Here is a 23,964-nt window from a genome sequence, read left to right on the forward strand (position 1 = left end):
GAGTTTTTAATCGCGCATGCGTAGAAAGCACCTGCGGGTCAGTGTGTATGGCAATACGTGAAAGGTGATCAAAACCTGATATGTGACAAAAATTAGGCCCCTCCATCAGAGGACGCATAGTTTATGTACTATGGACGAGACGTACACATTATAACACTTAATGGGATTTCTAACAAAACTTCACAACAACAAAACACCTTGTCTCTGCTGCCATGTGTAGGCCTGTAGCTCTGTACGTGGCAGCAATCTATCAAAAGTGGTTCAACTGGTTGTAAGGGGCCCTGTGTTTGTGTGTTAAAGAAGCATTAATAATTCAGCCAGAAAAACAGGGTGATGAAAGAAAAACCTTGGCAACTGATACTATGTCAGAAACATTTATAAGCTTATAGTCATCTCTTTAGTGCCACTGATATGTGGCTTAGCAGCCTCAGGGACTGGGAGGGGCACATTTGTGTACAGGGTGGGGGGCTGTGTGTTTGTCCTTGGTGTTAGTCCTTAGGTGGGGCAGGATGTCAAAGTGTCAGCTGTCTACAGTCTACATTTGGGAGGGACAAGACTAACCACTCCCATTGGACAGACAGATAAGCCTTATTTGGCTGTGGAGCTATACCACCCTCAGCTATGCATGCAGTTCAGCCTCTAGATGTTATCATACACTGTCCTCCAATAAATACACTGGATCTTACCACACATTTGTCAACATATTGTCAAAGCTTGATAATGTACTGGCGGAGGTTACGGAGGCACTGTAATCATCACATGGTTACAGGGCTACAGGAATATCCATTCAGATCAGTTTGTTGTCAAACAAACCAGTACAAAACACGAAAAATAAACAGTCAGAAAGATGGCATTTAAGAGTTTAGTAAATATGGCAAACTTTTACCAGGACTAAGATGAAAAGTTTTCTATACAAATACGTTTAGTTTATGATGGTATAGTAAATAAATGTTGCTAGATAAACTATCCCATCACAGATTTCTAGGAATTGACTTGAAGGGGATGGGTTAGTGTCCAAACACAAGCAATTTAAAAATAGCTTCCACTCGGACTGGCAGACACGATAACATATCAGATCCTCAAAGTTAAACATGGCTTTCAGGAAGGTTAAATGTAACAACCAAAGCACAAACACTACAGACATGTACTACAAAGTAGGTTCATGGTTACAACACAACTTTAGAAACAATGACAAACTGCAAAAGTTTTAAATCAAAGTTCAAACAAAGTCTCATAATCTATGATTGCAGGACACACATTTATAACGTTTATCTAGCCTCGTCAATCAGACCCTCATCAATCCCAGCAGAGTAAATCACATCATCTGCAGGTCATTCAATGATTCAGCTGCCAGGAAATCAGCGGTATTGTCCGGCACAATGAAAGTGATGATCCTGATCTAATCACATGGTTAAGCAGGAGATTGACATTGAGGCCCAGACTGCGCGGCTGGCTGGGTGTTGGTGGTGCGAACAATCGGTTTGTCGTAGTTTTCAGCTGGGTGGTGTGCGCTGGCTGTGGTGGGGTTGTGCATTGAAGAGGTGAAGTTCTGCTGATGTAGAGAGTGAGACACCGCTGCTGGATCGGAGGATGGGTGGGGATGGGTTGAAAGACCGGTGGGAGTTTGTGGAGCTGTTTTGGTGGAAGGCGGTGAACATGGAGGTGAATACTGTTGGTTTTGTTTAGAGGTTGTCTTTATATGGGATAAAAGCTCATCTTGGGCTCGGGGGGCATCGAGTTGGTTTAAGTCAACACTGGTGCTAACTGGAGACGGAGATTCTGATGGATCCTGTGTTTCTGGTGTGCTAGAAGAGCCAGAGTCTGGTTTCTGTTCACCAGGTGTGGCCTCTGGAAGTGGGTGTGCTTGTATCTGTGGAGATATGGTGTAAACTGTCCTTGTCTTTTTTGATGGTTGCCGTGGTGTTTTGTCTTCATCAAGGCTTCCTCCCAATCTTATCTCTGTTTGTTTATCATCATGCCTGCTGAACTCTGTACGTGTGGCTTCTCCCCCGCTGCTGATGTGTCCTCTTGGTGTCATTGTTTCTGCTGCATTGGTCTGGGCTTGTCTCTGGACTTGTCTGGGCTTGTCTGGTTCTGCTCCAGCATCTGTTGTGTCCCTCTGAGTTTTGTCTATGAGCGCCCTCTGCGTGCAACCTGAAGCCATAGCCTTCACCCAGGGGTGCAGCAGGGTCTGCTCGGCTGTCAGCCTCACTGCAGGGTCTGGCTGAAGCAGAGCTCGGACAAGGCCTTTGGCTTCTGCACACGCACGCACGCACGCACGCACACGCGCACGCACACACACACACACACATACACGAGAGAATAAGAAACAAATTGTTTGTTTATGTTTGTGTGTATATGCATTTGTAGCAGCACACTTTATTTGTCTGTACTTGTCACCTTCTGAGATGGGGTCCCAGTAGGGGGGCAGGAAGTGGAGTTGTCCCCGTTTTATCAGCTGGAACAACTCTTCCTGGTCTCGATCCCGACTGCGAAATGGGGGAAATCCACACAGCAGGACGTAGAGGATAACACCCAGAGCCCAAACATCCACTGCAACACCATAACCTGTGGGGTCAAACCACATTTAGTTTGTAAATACCCCTAAAATCAGATGAAAGTGTTCGGAAGAGCTTTAAAACAAGAAACCTTGTTTTTCAGTGATGCATATACAGATTTAAAGTAAAAAGGAAGTGATTTGTAAAGCTAACGGCACCAACCTGTCTCACAGAGGATCTCTGGGGCTACATACGTGGGTGTGCCACATATGGTGAACACTGGCTCAGTCACAACCATGGCGAGACCAAAGTCTCCCAGCTTCAGCCTAAAGATGCCAGAAGCCACACGCTCTATCTGAAACGGAACAAAACAACAACAAACAGATTGAGACATGGAGGTGTTGACACTTTCTTTTTTAAATTCAATTCCTTCAGGATACGTGGTTGTTACAGACACTTGGATTTTAGTTTTTTGCAAAATGTTGATAGCTTGTGTCACCACTTTAACTCCAGATTAAGTTAGATACTATGAATTGTACTGGTATTACAATATCACAATGTGGAACAGTCTATGTGAACCGTTGCCTACAATAAAGATGGTTTTAGTGTTTTAAGTTTAAGTAATCTTCATGTTAATCCCGTACAAATTGACATGAAATTCTCAAATCCCACTGACACTCACCAGAAGGTTTTCTGGTTTGAGGTCTCGGTGGACGATGCTCTTGCAGTGGATGTAGTTCAGTGCTCCGCTCACGTCTGACACCATCAGTCCTGTTTCGGCCTCTGGAAATGTCCCCCTCTCACTGATGGCCTCAAACAGATCCCCCCCGCTCACCATCTCCATCAACAGGTACGAGTGAGTGTGCGTGTGGTGGTGCGCAAACAGCCGTACTATGCGAGGGTGACAGAGGCTACCCAGAAGGCTCAGCTCGTTCTGCATCATGTGCTCTCGACCAATCAGCTTGGAGCGTTCAACAATCTTCACAGCAAGGATTTGTCCATTGTCACGGCGGCGGCACTCTCGCACTACAGCGAAGTTACCATCTCCAACAGCACGTCCAATTTCATAGCAACGCTCGATATCTGCCAGAGTGACATCACTTCCGCCTGATGAAAGGTCAAAGGTCGGCCTCCTCTGTATGTCCTTGTGTATTTGATCCTCATCTGGGAATTGATTTGAGACTAATTGGGCAACGCTCTTCTCCTCTTCTCTGCTGATTGGCTGAGGAGGCGGAGGGCTGTTGTGAACATTCAACTTTCTAACTTCCTGATCTGCATAAGAACTTCCTTTTTGCTTCCTCAACACTGGAGGAAGTGGGACCCTCCCTGACAGGGGAGTGAGCCGCTCTGGACCCTGACGTTTAGCTCTTCTTGTTAAGCATTCTTCACACAGAGTAGGAAAAGGTATCTCTTCTTCTCTAAGAGCTTCATCGTGTTTAAAGGGACCAATGACAGACGTCAGCCGCTCTCTGGCCTCGCCCCTCACGTGCAGTCTCTGCAGGTGGTTTGGCAGGTGAGAAGGTTTTCTGCATGAGTTCTTTTTGTGACACTTCTGAACGTCTGGGTTGTAATTGTCGAGCTGGTGTGCATTTATATGCTGTGTACTTGTGTGTGTGTTATTGTGATTTTTGACATGATGTGCATCTGTGTCCTGGTGTGCCTCTTGGTCAGTGTGTGTCTCACTGCTGTCTGTCCCTTCACTGTATCCACTGTCGGCTTTAGCAGCTTTATCTGGCGCTGGTCGAAGTCTTTTCTCCCAGGCCCGTATTGCGTCAGCCCGGTAATGAGATTGTTCTGGAAACAATTCCTCCAGAGCCTCCTGCACACCGCTTAGCTCTGGACGAACCTTCCCTAGGGCCAGAAAAGCCACTTCGCCTCGGAAGAAATCACATATACCTTTCACCTATGGAAAAAAATTAAGAAATTGTGTTTTTGTTAGAGTTTAGGTGCTAGAGGTAGAGAGCGATGCTTTTCTTGAGGGGCACAATCACAAGCGGCATAATTTCTCTAAAAATGCCGGTCAGTATGACAGCAGAAAGCCACTGAGCAATATGTTTGTGCCTTAGAGTGTATATAGATCAAATGAATTGGAGTTTTTCTCCTTGCAAGTGGTGCTCCTACAGAATAGATCAACCTAGCCTAGCCCAGTGTGGAGCTCCTGGGTAATTAGATGTTGAGAACTGTCTTTAAAGAGCTCTGTATAAAGTTAAATCTGTCTCGCACAATCGGAAGTTGCCAAGCGAATATCATGCAAGTCAAGTCTGGATTACCAACTGCGAAAAGAGGGTCTCTGTCATCTAGTTTCAAGATATTATTTAGCATTAATGCGCATATGTGTCCCATAACTAGTACTGCACAGCCAAACTGAGGGGAAGGTTCAAACTGCAGAGCATGCAGGAATAATGTTGAAATGATTATAAGCAGCCCTTCTGTGTATTACGGTCTGGTTGAGCTTCACCTCTCGTGCGTGGGTCGTGTAAAGGCGTGTGACTCTGGCTCTGTGCCAACGAGGAAACCCCAACGCCTCAGAGATATCCAATAGCAGTTGCTCGAAGGACACCACACCTCTGCGGTTCAACAGGACTGTTACCTTGAAAACAGAGACAAAAATCATGTTTAAATTATGAAATCCATACCCATGTAAATTACTCTGTGTGTTTAAAATTAAATGAGAACATATGGGTTGCCAGGTTGTGAAAATTCCCTCTGCATGCGTTTGGGTATTTTTTGTTGATCAGGAAACCCCCACAGATTGACCACAATGCTGCAAAGCAACACCACTATTATACTGTTTTTCATCAATATATTATAGGTCTCAGATATATACAAAACATGTCTCTGAAGTGTTTGGCTCCAAACTCCAAACAGGTCATTGCAGCATCCCATAATCCCCTCTGTTTCAGCCCTGTTTCAAAAGTGCTGATTCTCTGTCTGTTACTTCAGATGAAAATAAGGAGCCACTCCCCACGCCCCTCTGAGAGATATCTGGTTAAAAAGAACACAATGGTGCTCTAGGAGGAGATTAAGGTGATATGGGGGGGGGGTTACCTTGGTTGGTGATTGGCTAATGGTTAGACAAGACAAAAAATCGTTAAGACATCACAAAGTGTATATATAAGTGGATTTTGCATAATAGGTGACCTTTAATGTTTATAACGTCAGGCTTGGTGGCTTATTTATAAGCGTAAAAACCATTCAGAATCATCATGTTACAAACATTTATTACTATTACCAAATTGAAATGGTAACCACCCAGCCTTTCAAGCCAAACATGAGTCAAATGACACCTTAAATGTTCTATGTTACATTAATCATCTATTGATTAACCATTAATTAAACTATTAGTTACAACCTATAAACCTTGAATATAATATTTTAATTCCCTTTTTCAAATAGCTAAATCTCACCTTGCGCAGAGTACTTTGACCACAGGGCCGTATGATGGTGACCAGATGGGGCCTCTCTGCGCTCTCTTCTGCATGGCGGGTGTGGAAGAGAGGGAGGGGAGGAGGAGGAGGGGGGAAGTGGGACCTGTGGACATGTGCCGCAGGGTGGGGCTGAATGGGCCAAGGTTGGGGTGCCCCACCAGCACGCTTCAACAAGGGGACAGGAGGAACTGAACGCGGGTAGAAATGGAGGATAAGGGTGACAGCACAAAGACAGAAAGCAAGAGTGGGATTATTGAAAGTGCGCTCAATAGCGCTGATGTCGTCATATTGTTTCTTCAAGACTTTTGTACAAAGGAAAATTCATAAGTAACACAACACCAGTTCGTCATCGTGTTAGTGTGTGTGCGCGCGTTTGGGAAAACAAATCCGGCTGATCAGATTTTAGTGTTTTCCATCACACGGAGTGCATGGCCATTTGAGATTCTTCAAACACCTGGCTGAATTATTTAGGTTTCCTTAAGTCATGCACACCCACACACACAACTACACAAAAGCTTGCCTGACCTGGTTAGGGCTCAGCTGAATATGCATCATTGATGAAGCATTAGAGACACACACAGCATCTTTGACGTTTCACTTTCTGGCACCGAGGGAGGCAGAGAGATGCTATCTGTCCAGCCAGTGGGGGTTTGTTTTTTGTTTTGAGATGCAGAACAACAGACAGAAACACAAGACCCGTATACTTCTAATCGACCAGTGACCCCACATTTAACCAGACACCATTGCCCCCCTGAGAGAGAGGGCACAAACAATCACACAAAGTCTTATAAATTAAAGTTAGGACACAAAAAAAAACGTCCATGTCCTAAACTTAAACATCTTATAAAGAACCAGCTGAGGTCATCAAGGAAAACTGACAAAGGATTTTCTTGGCTCATTATTTGTGTTTGTGTGGTTGTATATTAGTATAAGTAAAAGTAAAATCACATGTTTCAAATCATAATAGTTTACATTTTCATACCTCACAGCTAAATGAAATGAATTGACTTATTAATTTGTCAAAACTTGAGTTACAAATATGAATCTTCAATGTATTTCAACTGGAAAGAATGAAATTATCTGTAACCATCTGTGAAATTGGCTATGACCACACTATATTTGAAAAGAGTAAAAGGCTGTGACCCACATTGCACTCCATTTCATTTAGCTGTGAGGTATGAAAATGTAAACTATTATGATTTGAAACATGTGATTTTACTTTTACTTATACTAATATACAACCACACAAACACAAANTACTCCAGATGGAACTAAAGTCTGATTTAAGACTTGATTATATTTCACATCATTCATCCAGATCTGTAAAGTAACTAAAGGCATTAAATAAATGTAGTGGAGTAAAAGTACACCATTTACCTCAGAGCTGTAGTGGCGTAGAAGTACAAAGTAGCATCAAAGTAAAGGACAAATATCTCAACATTTTACTTAAGTACAGTACTTGAATAGGTGTACTTAGTAACTTCCCACATCTGAAATCAGATATGACTTCAAGTCATGTGATAATTTATTAGCATTTGATCCTTCAACTTGGCCTCAGGAAATGCAAGGACTTCACAGTTTTGACAAGTGAAGGATACACTGAGGAGGACCACGCTTCGTGTGGGGTGAGTACCAAACGCTGTCTCCTGGTACTCATCTGAGTAACTCACTAAAAAAGTTATGCACCCCTGAATAGAATACATTAACCGTGCTTTACCTGAACCTCATCATGACACTAGAGAGGACGGCAGGATTGTAATTTCCCGTGTTCATTGAATGCAATTGTTATGTAAAAGATTATTTCCAAGGCACACCTTCATATGATCATTATAAAAAAAATGAAAAACAGTTATGAAATACTATATGACATTAAAACAAGAATAAAGTTTAAAAGGAGTGATTTGTAAAATATCCATAAAGAAAAAGAAAATCTGTTTACAGTTCTGTTTCAAATGGATGTATCCATAGATCTCTTCATGTTGCTTTCAAAGTGCACCAGATTGATGCATTTAACTTCAATATTTAAAAAAAAAAATCTTCCCGGGGGAGCATGCCCCCGGACCCCCCATAGAGGATGTTAGGTCAACTCCCCACTTGTAAAAATAGCACTTTACCCCTGCTTACACCTATATTCCGTGAGCTGATTATCGAGCCTTCATTGTAACAGTCGCGGGTACACTGTGCGTGTGCGGAGTGTTGCAGTAGAAAATTCCACTGTAGCGCCCAGTACCTTAATGGGAAACCCTACATGTTTGAGCACCCTCTATGAAACGTCAAGCTACCCCACAGCACCCCCAAAAGAAAATCTCTGGCGCCGCCACTGTGGGCTAAGCCCCTAATGTTTCCAGGTCCAGGAAACACCCCCTGGTTGCAACCAAAATATGAAACTCGACGAGTTTAAATGTTATAAAGAGCATATTTATTTACAACTAAACATGAATACACCTAAAACAAACGTTGAGTCAGTTACTGGGGTATGGGTTTGTGAAAATATGCAACAGGCGAACCAGCAGCTGTGTCCCAAAGAACAGTGGGCTGAACTGAGGGCTGGTGTTGGGCTTTTTATCCAACCGACCTGGATCACCTGAAAGACAAACAAATGCCAGCGAGGTAAGAACACAGATAGAGTCCCCGAGTGGAGGGGGTTGTTACAATTTAATTAGATTCATTTAAAACTCAAGTTCTAAAATGTCTTGTCGTTTATGGTATTAGGAATGTTTTCATGGCCAGGCCCAGTGACGCTCCAGTCCTTGCATTAATGATCAAACAAAGCAAATACGTTTAGTTCCCAAAATGTCAAACTATTCTTTTAAAACCAATACCAAAGTCATAATGCCAAGTGCCCCTCAAAGATGCAAATAAAGAAGTGACATTTGCAAAACATACAAAGGGTTGAATATGAATCAGTCCTCACATTGATTCGTAATGCACACAGCAGCATTGATCAACAGTACAAACATCTACTTATCATCTGATGAAACTCCCCCATCTGCAGATGGTCTGATGATCTCTGGAAGTTGTGCAATAACACACATTAATATGATTTCCACACACACACACACACACACAGACAGACAGACAGACAGACAGAGAGAGAAAAAGCAGGGATTGAGGGGTAAAGTCAATATCTATTACTGTCCTCACATCACACAATGTTCCACACCCTGTCCCACTGCCCTTTTCTCCAGTTACCTCCCTTCTCTCTTTTCCAATGATGTACTGTATCTAAACGGGCACATGTGTCTGTGACAAATCATTAAAGCGCAAGGGTATGACATTTGCCTCAAACAGGTGTGTGTGTGTATGCGTGAGAGAGAGTGAGAGAGAGAGAAAGAGGAGGTGAAAGGTTGAAATTGTTCGGCTCTGGCCTAAAATACGTCCACATGCTGTCTATGGGTTGAGTTTACCATGTGTGTGTTTGATGTTGTGGAATCCTGATATATAGTGTTCTGGGATGCCACTAAGGCCATAACTCACATTGACTTGGATTTTTTACAGCAGTTACATGCAAGACATTCCCTACTTCATAACGGCTTCTAACATGTGAAAAGCTTAAGCTGTAGGAAAATGTGCACTCACACACATAAGTGCAAATGAATGAGCATAAATGGCCACATATATTAGCAGCGCCTCTATTTGCTTTTTGCAGAATCTTAGCTCCGAGATGAACTTGTCTGATCTTGTGTACATAACACAATCAATCTTTCAGGCTAAACTACTGCTGAGGTTGATGACCTAAGACAAGATAATAACCCCTATACTGTCCAGGCACCCTGCACTGCTTGTGTTTGGCATTAACACACACTGCTTTATCCAGGCAGGCCTTTGTGAGCGTATCCAAGCATGTGTGTCTAAAATATTGAGCTGACATGTGCAGAAAGCTGGAAGCGTGGGATAAAATGCTTGAACAAATTAAGGAGGAGTGGGAGTGCCATACCGAGAAATATTGATTCTTCTTCCAGCTTTCATGCAGCTGTCCTGTGCATCTGTGTGTGACTGTGAATAATACAGCAAAATAAACATCTGGACATGCCGCTCCCCTTCTGCAACGGTTTGTTGAGACATTCATTCTGCGGCCGCTCCTCACGCTCATCTGAATAATTTCTCATGGCCTTGTTCAAATGGAGCCCGAGTGCCAAGATAGAAAGTTAATTACATGAATGGAGGGGTGAAAGCTTCAGTGTCAGGTCTCTGCATGACTGGTTTCAGAAGGAATTGTAGACCTTTAAAAATACATTACTGTTGGGTAACATGCAGAGGCACATTTTTTATAAACTATAAGTATATACCCTGTAGCTAATGGTTACATTAATGTTTAATGGATATAACTCATTAAAACTGCATTTCTTAATGAGACATTTTTAGAAATGGGGAATTGGCTTATTTTCAGCAGTTCTTTTCGACAAGCATTGTTGGTAATTTACACAACCGTTGTACTTTAAACCTTAGGTAATTGTAACTATAATGATATTTTCATGAAAGGCTACTTTATAATTATACTTAGCTACATTTTTGTAACCTTAGGCATCTCACTGAGTAACTAAACTACTACAAAATCTAAATACAAAATGAATTATGATTTATTATTATGGATAAGCTATCTGACCAATATGATAAGTCCACCCCTTAGCAAATTTCACTAAATGGGAAAACAAAGGGGGAATTTATTTTACAACCTGGCAACCCGGGTGCCTCATTAGGGGCTTTTGACATACATTGAACTGCAATGTAGTGTGTGTGAGTGTGAGTGGGGGTGTGTGTGTGTGTGTGTGTGTGTGTGTGTGTGTGTGTGTGTGTGTGTGTGTGTGTGTGTGTGTGTGTGTGTGCGCGCGCGCGCGCGCGTGCGTGCAGCCTATGAAGATGAGCCTGAGACTGCATTCCTTGAGTTGTTCTGTGAGTCCTCTGGTGAGCCAGCCGCAACCTAAAAAAGAGGAAGAAACAGTCCGTCAGTCTTTCAAGGATGCAACATGTATTCAATATTTCAGATTACCCTGTTTCTTGGAATTCATTTGGTGGAAAGAAAGTTGTGAGAATCAAACCTTTATAATGCATGCCACGATAGGATTCTACATTTGTATCCTAAAACATAATCTTGATGTAATTACAAGATGAGTTGTCTCTTGTTTATCTAGCTGGGTAGTTCTTCCAGGGAAACACTCTACATGCCTGTGGGCAGCTGCTGTGGCTGCTGGGATACACTGCAGACACACTCCTCCCTCTGCTGGACACATACTAGTGGTGCATCATTAGTGTATTTCCCTTGTGGTCAAACCACCACTCATAAAATGTGAACTAAATGAAAACGAAATGTCTGCTATTATGAGACTCTTAGTCCTGTGTAATAACGAGATGACCATCAATCTCTTCATAAAATAAATAAGTAATAATCAATTTTATAGTAATCCACCCGGAGAACTCCTCGTTTTCACCAGAATCTTGAAATTATGAAAACACGTGTTCCTCTGGTTAAGATCCTGGCTATATAATCACAATTTCCTCTGTTTAAATCCAGCTGCAGACATGTTGCATGTCATCTCATGGACACTGGTCAAGCTATTTTGTTTCCTTAGCATATATTCTTTCAGACTAAGAGAACATTGAAAAAACCTGTTAATATACGTTTAAACTACACTTTGTCTATGAACATCTGTATATTTAAATGTACTAAAAAGGTAAGCATAACATTTATCTTATTTCTACTTGTTAAAAACCTGATATTTCAAAAACCTATGACGTTTAACATAATACAACAACTAATTGCTTTCATATAATTAATCAGATATGTTTTCGAAACAGAAGACAGAACACCTATAATAATATGGGGAAAATAAATGGATGGTTTTGGATAATCACTATTTGGCACTTTTATTGTTCAGACACACTGTCGGTTCTCGGTAAGTCCAGGATGCAAAGCCGGAATAGGATTTGTTGCTGACAGATTCCACAGTAACAGTATCCTTGGAGACAGAGCCATGGGGGGCAGCGTATTAAAAGATCAACCGGACACTGAGTGTGAATTTTTTTGTGTTGGTGTGTGAGGCTGAGTATTGGATTCCTTCAGTGAAACTATGGTAACTCCCCCCCCTCTCTGTCATTGTGATTTTACACCATAACGTCTTTCCAGTCATTCCAGTCCCAAAAAGGTTTTGTATGACAATGTGTTTTTTAGTATCCCTCACTAACTCTCCAGTTAACACAGAGACAGGTTTTCACATGGCAGATGTTACCATTGGGGAAATATAAGGGAAGTCCATGAATTTGCAGGTTGTACATCTGAGCAAGAGTTTACTTTCTAAAAGTGCACACTATACTAGGCTAAGTTGTGGGTTTCTGTAAGCCTTTTTCTAAGTAATTAGACGCATTCTTACGTCTATATAGTGAATGTAGAGCAGACATTAAATGAAGGCAGAGAAAGACGGATGGCCATGGTTAGCATAGGCCTTTAAACCCTAAGGCCAGTATTACTAAGCTTTTGTGCTAGGGACCATGATAACTTTCACTCCTCATGCATATGTCTGACCCATTCAGTTAAACAAGCAAATGATTTTTCCTGATTGAAATAAGAAAAAGGATGATCCCGTATTTAGCAAGAAAAAAGATTCCAAGAAATGTTATGCAACAGAAACTTGTTTTTTCTCTTTTTCTGATATCTATCACATCAAGGCCTCAAATTCATTCACAACTCCTTGTGAGGGTCCCGAATCTCAGATGAGGAACCAGTGCAACAGGTGGCTCTTCCAGATTCGTTATTATATTTAAAGCTTTTTCTTAAATCTGACTGTTTAGGTTTAAAGATATAATCAAAGGAATTAGGATAATACTAAAAGGTAATGATGTCAATTGATTGATCTTTGTGAACCACCTGGCAAAACTGCATTTTAATCATTTTATCTTAGGCTGCTGTTACACCTTTCCCTGGTATAATTGGGCATGTTGTAATAGTGGAACTCCTTGTATTTGACATAGATTAATAATTTTTTTCTGTAAAAATGATTATGTTGGAACCATTATACAAATTCAACAGCTGTACTCAACAAATCAGGGAGATAAAGGTGCTGAGACAATAGGTTTTACAGCCATGACTGTCGATGCCATGGCGATAGAGTTAAACTGGAGTTAAAACATGCATTTCAATTAAATTCCTTTTTTATTTTACAAAACCTTTGACAGTGATGTATTCATTTTCAGGTGGTTAGGTGCCATAATAAATAATATAACATGAACAAAAGTACAAAACGTTACAGTTCCGGTCAAAACTTTCAAAATAAAACGTTGTTGATGATCCAACTATCTACACGCATAACGTAGCCTACATTGATAAGAAACATTGTCGCTTTACTTAGATTTTTATATAAATAGCAACCAGGTGTTTATTTAAAAGTATGCTGCTCTGTAGATAGGCCGACGACATCACAATATGAACTTCAAAATATATTATTTTGACGGCGAAATCGCCCCACTTCCGCTATTTTCTCTTCTCCAGCGGCCAGCCGTTCAACTTCACGAATATCCATGGTAACCACAGTAGCTATACACCATGTCCGTTAATCTCACTGAGTGAACCGTTACTTTAAACAGCCGGGGATTTATGGAGGAATAAAGACGAATTAAAAATAAAGTAGATTCAGTTAGATATTTTGTTATTGAGAGTCATGATGCCCTCACAGAGAGCTCGCTATGGATGCGAAGCAGCGCGAAACACTAAATGGAGAGTGGCAGGTGAGTCGATACCCGGATTGAAATTATTTAGTTAAAATATTTAAAATCTTCTAAGGAGTCATAGGGATAGCATTGTATTACACAAGTATTTTAATCATACAAATTATAAATAAATTAAGATATTTGTCCAATAAGTTATTATTTATGTGAGGGATGGTCATAGGCTACTTATTAAATAATAACATTAATAATACCAATGTAATGTATTTTTAATACATCAATACTTTAGAATGTTTGAAGAGATAAAATATGTTCAGGAAATTAGAGCATATTAAAATTAACCATTTTAAGCCTGTAATTAATTATATAATATCAATATGATCATATGCCATATGCATTTTTTGTTGAATTGTTATTCTGGTTTTCCTTACCCTGAGACTGCCAAGGCACACNTTAATGCCTTTAGTTACTTTACAGATCTGGATGAATGATGTGAAATATAATCAAGTCTTAAATCAGACTTTAGTTCCATCTGGAGTAAATTCACAAGCTACCCTGCAGTATACAAAGTCATTCAAACTAGCTGTACCTTTACCAGCTTTGATAACACTTTAATGATCAATAATTATAAAACTTATCATATATATTATTCTGAAATGGACCAATCTGCACAATGAATACTTTTACTTTTGGTACTTTAACTATATTTTGATAATACCCGGATAAGCCCCGGATGCCCAGGCCAGCAGACGCCACTGTTGCAACCACAGAGATGTCATATGTTAGTTATCGAGCTTAAGTTTTGTTTGACTGATCCGACAAGCTGTTTATCCCTCTTTTAAGACTTTCAACTGCAAGATGTAGCTTCATGGTTTATGGCCTTTCCTTCCTAACAACACAAATCAGAATCAGAAAAGTGTTATTTGTATATACAAAAGTTCCATTAAGTTCAATACCATTATTAGTTATTGTCAGGAATTATAAAAATGCTGTTATGCTACATAAACATTACACCCTTATTTTTTTGACACTCATGACTCCAGCTCTATCTTCCTTCACGTGTAAACACACACACACACACACACACACACACACACACACACACACACACACACCCGACTAGAGACTCGACGAACGACAACGACACACACACACACACACACACACACACACACACACACACACACACACACACACACACCCACCCCCCTCTGTTCTCAGGCAGGCTAGACGGAGGTCATTAGAAGTCAAACAAGAACAAAAGCAAGTGGAAAACCAGAGGAAGAAGGGTCACAGAGGAGAAACGTAGTGAAGCATGTAGAGGGGGCAGAGAGGACTAACTTAACATACGTTACAAACCTCAACCCCCCCACCCATTTTTAAAAAATCAATCCCTCCCCCCAGACTCAATCTGTTTTTCTTCTCGTCTCTCTCACAGTGGGGGATTGTTCTTCCTCCCCCTCTATTGACTCTGCCTTTATTCTCTTCAGCTTTGGTGTATTTACTGTTGCTATCCTTCTCTCTATTAATCAAGGGTTAAAACATTTAAATTCCCTTTGTTAGCATGATCATGAATGAGTACAACATTGCCAGTGGCATTCCTTTAACAAGTCTTACATTGTATGCATTAACATTGAGAATGTAGGGGAATACATTCCTTTGCACATATAGACTAACAAATGAATGCAAACGAAACATAAAACATTCCAACTCTCATTCAAATAAACTTGTTTTGCACGCTAGACATTGTTGTGAGATGGTGCTGTGGAAGCTATTCCGTCTATTGCACTAAGTATGACTTAGTTGTTTTTATGTTGAATACATTTTATGTTGCATTGTTGGAGGAGCCTGAGAATGAATACTTAATTGCCAAAATCACGCTATGGCTTCCTGTACACAAACCACTTATAACACTAATAACTGAATACAGCCAAAACATAAGATATTCTAATTCTCAGTTAAATGTACTTGTTTTGCGTGTCAGCTATTTTTGCAAAAACAAATATGACACTCTCACTAACGAACTAACATGTTGCCAGTGGTGGAGTGCAGTGAAGTACACTTATTACTAAGGACAATTTTAGTACTTCTAAGTACTTTTAAAGTAATTTTATACGTTTTACTTCTGCTCGACTACATTTAGGAAAAGCTTTAGTTACCGGTAACCTTTCAGAATATATTTCATTGAGATATCGAATAGCAAAGTAATATATATGTGCTCCACTTTTACAAACTGTGATTTAAGGCATCAATAATCATAATATAGTGTATATATATTATTATGAAATAGGCCATTATTAATAATAACATTATTTTCTCTTTTGGTACTATATATATATAGTATCTTTCACTGTCAATATCTACAGATATGTAATTTTCACTGTCGGTATGAGTATATTTTACTAGTTATTTTGTAACTTTCGATTTTTCCATTGTATGTTTATCTTGGTTTATTTTCTAGTCTTTTTAATTTTCACATAAGGTGCAATGCCTTGTTTACACCTTGCTGTAACGGAGACAAAAATCCCAAATTGGGAGCAATGAAGTAAGCGAAGGGCAAGTTAGTGATGACAATACTTGTACTTTTACTTAAGCAAGATTTTAAATGCAGGAACTTTACTTGAAGCAGATGTACAATTGGTATTGGTATTTTTCCAAGGTAAATTACTTGTAGATCTTCAATTTTGCTTATTCTCTCTCTCTCTCTCTCTCTCTCTCTCTCTCTCTCTCTCTCTTCTCTCTCTTGTCTCTCCTCGTCTCCACCTCCTTCCTCCCTTTTTTTGCACAGCCTGATCACGTCACGAACAGCCGTGGTAAACCAGCCAGTAGGATTGCAGCGCACCGCGTGGTGCTGCTGACTATACTCCCGGTGTCTCTTACCCTCTCCACAGTCTGTCTCTCCCTCCTAGCTTTGCCTCTCACACCCTCACACAGTCTCTCTAGCTCTCCACCCTCCACTCTGCTGCAAACATGGTCGATGTTTTCGTTGGCACCTGGAACCTGAAGGATAGTGAGAAGTTTGATGAGTACATGAAGAAGCTGGGTAAGCATGTGTTTAGGCTGTGTTCGCGCATTTGTGATGGGCAGCCAAGGGATGATGCACGGCTGCCAGTACTGCATGCGAGCACATGTACAAATTAGCTACGATAATAAGGAGTGTTTTGTGCTAAACCTGTTTAAACAGCCATGGGACATGAATGGAAGATAAAAGGAGAAGGGCTAAACAAGGGTGGAACCAAGATTGAGAATGGAGACAAAAAAACTAGGTGTCCATATTTATCTAATTCTATTCATATGTATATAGACTCCTGCATTCACTTGGTCACCTACATCATTTTCTGGCATATTTAATCATAGTTGACTTGTATATGGTTTACTACCTTAGTTCTATCTTATCTTATTACTTCCACATTGGTGTTACAACATAATCTTGATTTCAACTCTGTTTCTTCTTGCACTATTTTTACTGTTTTAATTTACATTTGTACTGTTTATGCTTACATTTATGTGGCATTGTTAGAGGAACGAGGGACTTAAGATTTTCATTGCCGTAACTACACTGTAGCTACTGTGCATTTGACAATAAATCCTTTGAATCTTTGAACAGAGAAGAGAGAAAGAAACAGGAGAGGATGGGAACCAGAGGGGGAGGGATAAGAGGAAGAGTGGTTGACCACATGGTGCAGCTTGAATAAGGGAGGGGCCTTCCTTTAGTGGAGAGCCCCCATCCCCCCCCACCAACCCCCACTGTGAGAAACGCTGAATGGTAACAAGCTGGCATTCACACACTTGAGCATAATGTGGGTGACCTTCGCTGAAAGCCGTTCATTGTGTCAGGCCATGGGAGGAGTTGAATATTAAGGTGGTCCCAATGCTCAGGAGCTAATTGGACGACATTGTATGTACGGATAACTTGGGGACCCAACTATCACACGCATAGTTTGGCATGTGTGTGTGATGGGGGCTCTGAATTTTACTACCGTGAAGAATGACACTGCACTGTTTGACTTTGCGAGTGAGAGATTCATGCCCGCTGACCTCAGAGCCATATGAGCGACGACCTGTCTGCTCTACTCAACACAGAAACCCTTCAACCTTTCACCCTAATCCTCCTGAGTGATGACACACACACACACACTTGGGAAAAAAGCTGTTTCAGCTCTTAGAGATAAACTGGATCGTCAGCTAATAAAAGAGACCTGATTTTCTCTTCTATTAAATATGTGAGTCACTATTATTCAATCAAATGCTCTCTTGATCTATCGCACACACACCCACCCTAAAATAAACAGGACTAATGACTTGCACAAATGCGTGCCCAGACAGGTCAATGGGACCATGCACTGTTTGAAGAACGTGCTGCTGCAAGGTTTGACTGAAGACAAACAGAGATTAGAGCGTGAAGGAGAGCCAAAGGACACATACATGGCTACGTTTTTTTTAAAATTATTATCAGCTATTATAATTTATATTCATATTTTCGAAAAATATAAAAAAGAAAGCAAACAAATGAAACCAAAAAACATACTTCAAAAACAAATACAATTTTAGTATGATGACTTCACTCTGATCTAGCGGTCATGTACTTTACTTGATTACAAAAGACGTTTGGTTTCCTGCTAACTGGCCTGTATATTGCTTTTGTTGGCGTTTAGCCTAATGCTCATTGGCAGTTGAGGCAAGGCGTTGCCCGTTTATTTGATCGGGGCTTGGCTTGTGCATCAAAGCTACACTATCCTTAATATCCTTCCCCAGAATATTTCATTTACCCATGTGTCTTTGTTTTCTACAGGTGTTGGCTTCGCTACACGCCAGGTCGGGAACGTGACCAAGCCCACCACCATCATCTCAGTGGAGGGAGACAAGGTGACGTTGAAGACGCAGAGCGCCATCAAGAACACAGAGCTCTCCTTCAAGCTGAATGAGGAGTTCGATGAGACCACCGCTGATGACAGGAAAGTCAAGGTGAGAGGTCAAAGGCACATCAGCAAATACTACCAACAATCAAGAGCGAAACCTACTTTTATAAATGTGTGATCTTATGTTACCCATATGTTAATAAAATACTGCATCCATAAATATATGACGAGGATAATCAGTCATTAGAATGCTTCATATAAGAAAGGACTAGAGAAATCCTTATTTGTGGCTCATTGTAAATCATCGTTTTTATAATCTCTGCCAGAACTTTAATTCCCAAAATGAGGCAGGGCAGAGGCAACAATAACCAGTATTTAAAGGTGGGGTAGGTAAGTTTGAGAAACCGGCTCGAGATACACTTTTTGTTATATTCCATGGAATGCTCTTAACATCCCGATGGCAATGAATATCTTAAGTGCTTTGACAAAAAATCCATTAAAAAACATCATCTGTGGAAGCCGTAGTACTGTAAAAAGCACGACCAATAATTTTAAAATAAAGTAACTGGATGGCCTACCTGTCTGTCAGTCTTCCATCTGTGCACAAACTTATCTCGTGCCCTCATTGGTCATGTGCGCGTTCGTGTGTGTTGGAGGAGGGGCTCTGTAAGGAAGTGGCAGATTTTTTCCGGCTATGTATTTTCAAATTCTAGCGCACTCGAGCTGGTTTCTCCAAAATGACCTACCCCACCTTTAAGTATCAAAAGTGAAAGTGTATACCCCAATTGAGTGTTGGATTATTAATAAATGATTGGCACATTATTACTGACTCTAGAGTGACACTATTTACATTTAGAGAGAAATAAATCATACATTCTTGCTTTTACAAGCAATAAGCTACATTTACAAGACGTAAAACACCCCAATGAACTTATGTTGGTTATGTTAGCCAACATTATATTACAAATATATATGGATTATAAACTACTTTTAATAGATATCACTGTTCAGCTAAAGCAACATTTTGAAGTTTAAGTAAGTCACATTTATACTCTGTTATAGCTAGTCATATAGTTGTACCTATACAAATGTGAAATCTGCAAGGTAGGCTGTCCAATAAATGTAGTTGACTAAAAAGTAAAGTGCTTGTTTCTGATAATTACTGAAATATAGATATTAAATAGCCTCATGAAATATAACCCTCAGCTAAGCAAATTCTATTTAAATGCATTTTTGACATTAAACGGCCCATTATCTTGTATATGTAATAATCTCCCTTTTCCTTGTTCCTGTAGTCCTTTGTAACAGTTGATGGTGGGAAGTTGGTGCACACCCAGAAGTGGGACGGCAAAGAGACCAGCCTGGTCAGGGAAGTCAACGGCAACAGCCTCACACTGGTCAGTGGTCACACCAAATGCATACAATAAAAAATAAATCAAGTGTGTTTGTTGTATTCAAACGGTCTTTTTCTCTCCATCACAGACACTAAAAATGGATGATGTCGAATCCATACGTCGCTACGTTAAGGCAGAGTAAATCCCAGCACTGAAACATCCCTCCAGCATCTTCTTGCCACAGCTAAAGCCCCTGCGACCCCAAAACAGAACAATAAAACCTTGTATGGTTGCCGCAGGTTCCCCTCACACTGTGCTCAGTATTAACATCACGGCCCATTGTAACATCCCTTCTCTCCATATCATTTTCTTTATACTTTGGTCCCTATACTGCAAGAAACACTGAATAATTTCTGATGATTTGTTGTTGTTTTGCTCTCTAAAGATCCAGTTTTGGATGATAATTCTTTTTTAGAAAATGTTTTCTGCATGGTGCCTATGATAAACTTGGTTAAGTGTTTGAATTTCAACGGTTGTCTATTGCAACGTGAACAACAAATAAAGTGTCTACACTGTTGGACAAACTGTTAAACCAATCAAACGGCTCCTGGTTGTGTTTGAGGTGTTTAGTGTTTGCACATGGTTGATTATGGTTGAGATCAATAGATGATAACAGAAAAGGATTAGGCACTGTCGTAATTCAGTGCTGAACTTGAGTGTTCAGTCAAGTTTAATGTGACTGTGTAAAAAAATCTGTAGCGCAACACCACTGTACAAGTATATCTACAGAATGTGACCAGAGTTTCCATCAAAGCTTTTTTTACAGGGACTCAGTTAATTATAGCTCCTCAGCAGCTCGTGTGTGTGTGTGTGTGTGTGTGTGAGAGAGACACACACACACACACACACGAGCTGCTGAGGAGCTATAATTAACTGAGTCCCTGTAAAAAAAGCTTTGATGGAAACTCTGGTCACATTNGTTTTCCCTTGAGCGAGGGCAGATCACGTACTAATCACGGCCCTCGCGTTTCAAACTTTCTGAAATGAATCGCTACATCTGTAGTTGCACCTGCAAAGTGAATACAGCTGGTACAAGAAAAAGTGTTTGAATGCGTACATTAACAGGTTTATGATATCACTGCCCCGTCTAAGACACGAGTGGATCTGACTTTAATTACATTTGACTCGAGTGTTTCGTCAACTTAATGTGTTCCTTAAAATAATACTTCTGCATACAGTATGTGACACTGTGAGTGTTGTACGGCCAGATACGGCTCGGCTGACTCAGATAAGGAGATATATGATACATTATGATGCATGTGATATGATATGAATGATAATGGGACACATCGACGTCTGCACTCACAGTGCCGCGGACTGTAGGCTACGTAATGTTACTTTGATCTGGTTACTTATGTTGTGGCAGATATTTAATTAAGCTTTCTTAACATAATAGTATAATAATAGTTATAATAGTCCGATTGCTCTGAAGATGGGAGGTGATATTCTATTCATTTTCACGTTGACACAGTTGGTGATTTTGGCCGGCCGTCTTTCCTGCAACGGCAGTTTAAACTATTTCCTCCGCACACTGAGCTCTGATTGGTCAGCAGGCGTGGTGCTTTCGCTGAGTTGATCTCTTATCCTGGAACCTATCCTGCTTCGGAGCACAGACTAGGTACCAGAATAAGTCACCATGGAGATTTAGCCCGCTAAAAAGTGAACCAGCTTCGTAGTCCCGGAAATCCCAGAAGTTATCTTGCTAAACGAAAATCCTGCTTTGTAGTATACCCCTCAGGTTAGCCGTTCAGCATTTGTTACCATGGAGATCTAGCCCGGTAAGAAGTGAACCAGCGTCGTAGGACCGGAAACCCAGAGTTTTCCCTTTAGTTAGCTTGCTAAGCGAAAATCCGGCTTCGTAGTACAGGCCTCAGGAGCTGACCAGTCTCAAAACATAAAAAAAAAACAGCCTGCCAAGTGATCATTCACATAGGTACTCATGCTTTTTTTGCAGCTCCACTTTTCATTGAGAAACAAGGAAATGTTAGCTCTGTATTCCTCTGCTGCAAGTGGTGTAAAGTAACTAAGTAGATGTACTCAAGTACTGTACTTAAGTACAATTTGGGTGGACTTCTACTTTACTTGAGTATTTCAATGTGTTGCCAATTTGTAACGACCCCACTACAATCCAGAGGAAAATCGTGTACTTTTAATTTGAAGATTTTGTTAAATGATGTGAAATATAATCAACACTTAAATTAAACTTGAGTTACACCTGGAGTAAATCCACAACCCAACCTAACCTGCAGTATACAAAGTAGTTCAAATTAATAAAGTATTTTGATGTCAATACTTTTGTACTATTTGTATTTGCAATACAGGCCTTTTATTTATAACAGTATTCCTAGACTGTGGTATTTCTACTTTTACTTTAGTGCAAAATATGAGTACTTCTTCCACCTCTGTCAGCTACAGCTTGAGATCAGAACACCCGGAAATCCACAACACTGCCTTTCCTCAAAGCGAAACGCACACGGCTTGTAAAGCTACAAGTTCTAACTTAGCACACCGAAGCATGCACGGTGTTCCACAGTCTAACTGGGTTAATCATTATTCAATACCGGGGATCAATGCACCGCATACCGGGCACAGACAGGGGTGTGACAATACGAGCATTTAACCTGCAGCTAGCAGCAGATAACGTGAGGTGTCTCAGACTAAACATTTCCCTCCTGACAGACATGACACATCCAAATGTAAAAGCATACTTAATAAAGGTTTCTTCACGGTTACCGGGGTTTCCTTTTCATGCATCCGCCCCCCCTTACCCACAGTCTCAGGACCTGTTATGAAGGGTTCAATGCCCATGTCTACCAACAATAACACGGCCTCCCGAAACAAGCTCGAACCGGTGACCAAATACGGGCTCTATACAATGTTTTCAACGTCGGCATTGGTGCCCTAACATCCCCGTGTTGTTTTTAATAGACACCCGGGGATGTCTACCTGTCTGCCGAGCCTGCAGCCCCACAGGTCCCCCGTGACGCGGATGCTAACAAAGGCCCGAGAGCTGCTGTCTGGAGCGGAAGACCGACACAACGGGAGGAAAGAAGCAGGCAGCAGAAAGAGAGGTAGCCGCTACTCCCGCACCAAATACTACTTTTTACCCCCTCCCTGAACCACCATTGCAACAATACCGGCACCGATGCATGGATAAATAATCCCCCTATGTATCGCGACCGGGTAACAGGGGGTACTCACCGGCGGAGAGGGAGGATGGACGCGGATTTCGGCCCCAGTGTCTCTCTTACACCCCAGGCTTTCACTCCGACAACATGGCCGCTCAACGGAGGAGCAGGCGAGAGCGCTGCATGACGGGAAGGGATGAGAGAGAGCGTGCGGTTCATTGCGCCAACCGGGAGGGGAGGGAGGGCCATACCGGGACCGGTCCTTTGTTATGTTCTGTGTTTATTTTGCATTTTGATTTTACTTCATTCATATTTTTATCAATACACAAAAAAAGAGCTTTAAAAAAAAAAGAGCATTTGCCACACAGTCGTCTGTGTGATTGGTCACTAAAATAAACTACAAAAATAACAAAAACATGTTATTATTATATGTATATTACCATAGTGTTTTAGTGGTTCTTACGGTAAATAGAAATGCTAATATCCACTTTACATGTGGATATTATGTGATTTTATTATCGGGGGTTGGACACAGCGTCTACCGGGGTCTCTACGGTAACGGGGAGCTTGGCAGCCATGGCAACGTGCTGCGCCACACGGTCAGCAGTGAGCGGCTGCAAGATGCTCTGCTGCACCTGCGGAATGTGAGAGGATGGTTTGTGGCCTAAATAACAACAAAATACCCTTTTTTGGGTCTTTGGTAAGGTGCCACTAACAACCCCTAGTCTGCAGACTGGGGTAAATAGACTGCCCTAAACCGGTAAGTGGGTGACGTAATACAAAAAGATGATAGCAGCCCAGTAAAAAATAATCTATGGTAGCCTAATCATATGGAAATATTAAGGGTAGGCTGATTAAAAATACTTACGTGGTCCAGTCATACTGGATTGAATAGCCTGAAGTGTAGTTCGACAATAAAATTAAAGTTATAAAGTAGCCTACATTTGGTAGCCTACTTACATAAAAGTGGATCCAGGATAAATCTTTTGTCTTGCACC

General features: G+C 41.0%; 2 protein-coding genes across 2 annotated transcripts; one reads left to right on the forward strand and one right to left on the reverse strand.

Annotated features, from left to right (window-relative positions):
- Positions 1-168: 168 nt before the first annotated feature.
- dclk3 (doublecortin-like kinase 3) lies at positions 169-12,199 on the reverse strand. Its single transcript, XM_010796859.1, has 8 exons — positions 12,154-12,199; positions 8,397-8,510; positions 5,906-6,114; positions 4,957-5,088; positions 3,181-4,401; positions 2,721-2,853; positions 2,401-2,568; positions 169-2,256 (listed from the first exon to the last, which is right to left on the reverse strand). Exons 1-8 carry the CDS (start codon positions 12,197-12,199, stop codon positions 1,412-1,414), a joined length of 2,868 nt encoding a protein of 955 aa, XP_010795161.1. The 3' UTR covers positions 169-1,411.
- Positions 12,200-16,474: 4,275 nt separating this feature from the next.
- Positions 16,475-20,373, forward strand: fabp3 (fatty acid binding protein 3, muscle and heart). Its single transcript, NM_001303299.1, is given in 4 exon segments — positions 16,475-16,628; positions 18,378-18,550; positions 19,740-19,841; positions 19,927-20,373. Coding segments are annotated over 4 exon segments (402 nt in total). The 5' UTR covers positions 16,475-16,555; the 3' UTR covers positions 19,981-20,373.
- Positions 20,374-23,964: the final 3,591 nt, after the last annotated feature.

This window comes from Notothenia coriiceps, unplaced genomic scaffold (genome assembly GCF_000735185.1).
Source record: "Notothenia coriiceps isolate Sejong01 unplaced genomic scaffold, NC01 NC01_scaffold00037251, whole genome shotgun sequence".
Lineage (NCBI taxonomy): Eukaryota > Metazoa > Chordata > Actinopteri > Perciformes > Nototheniidae > Notothenia > Notothenia coriiceps.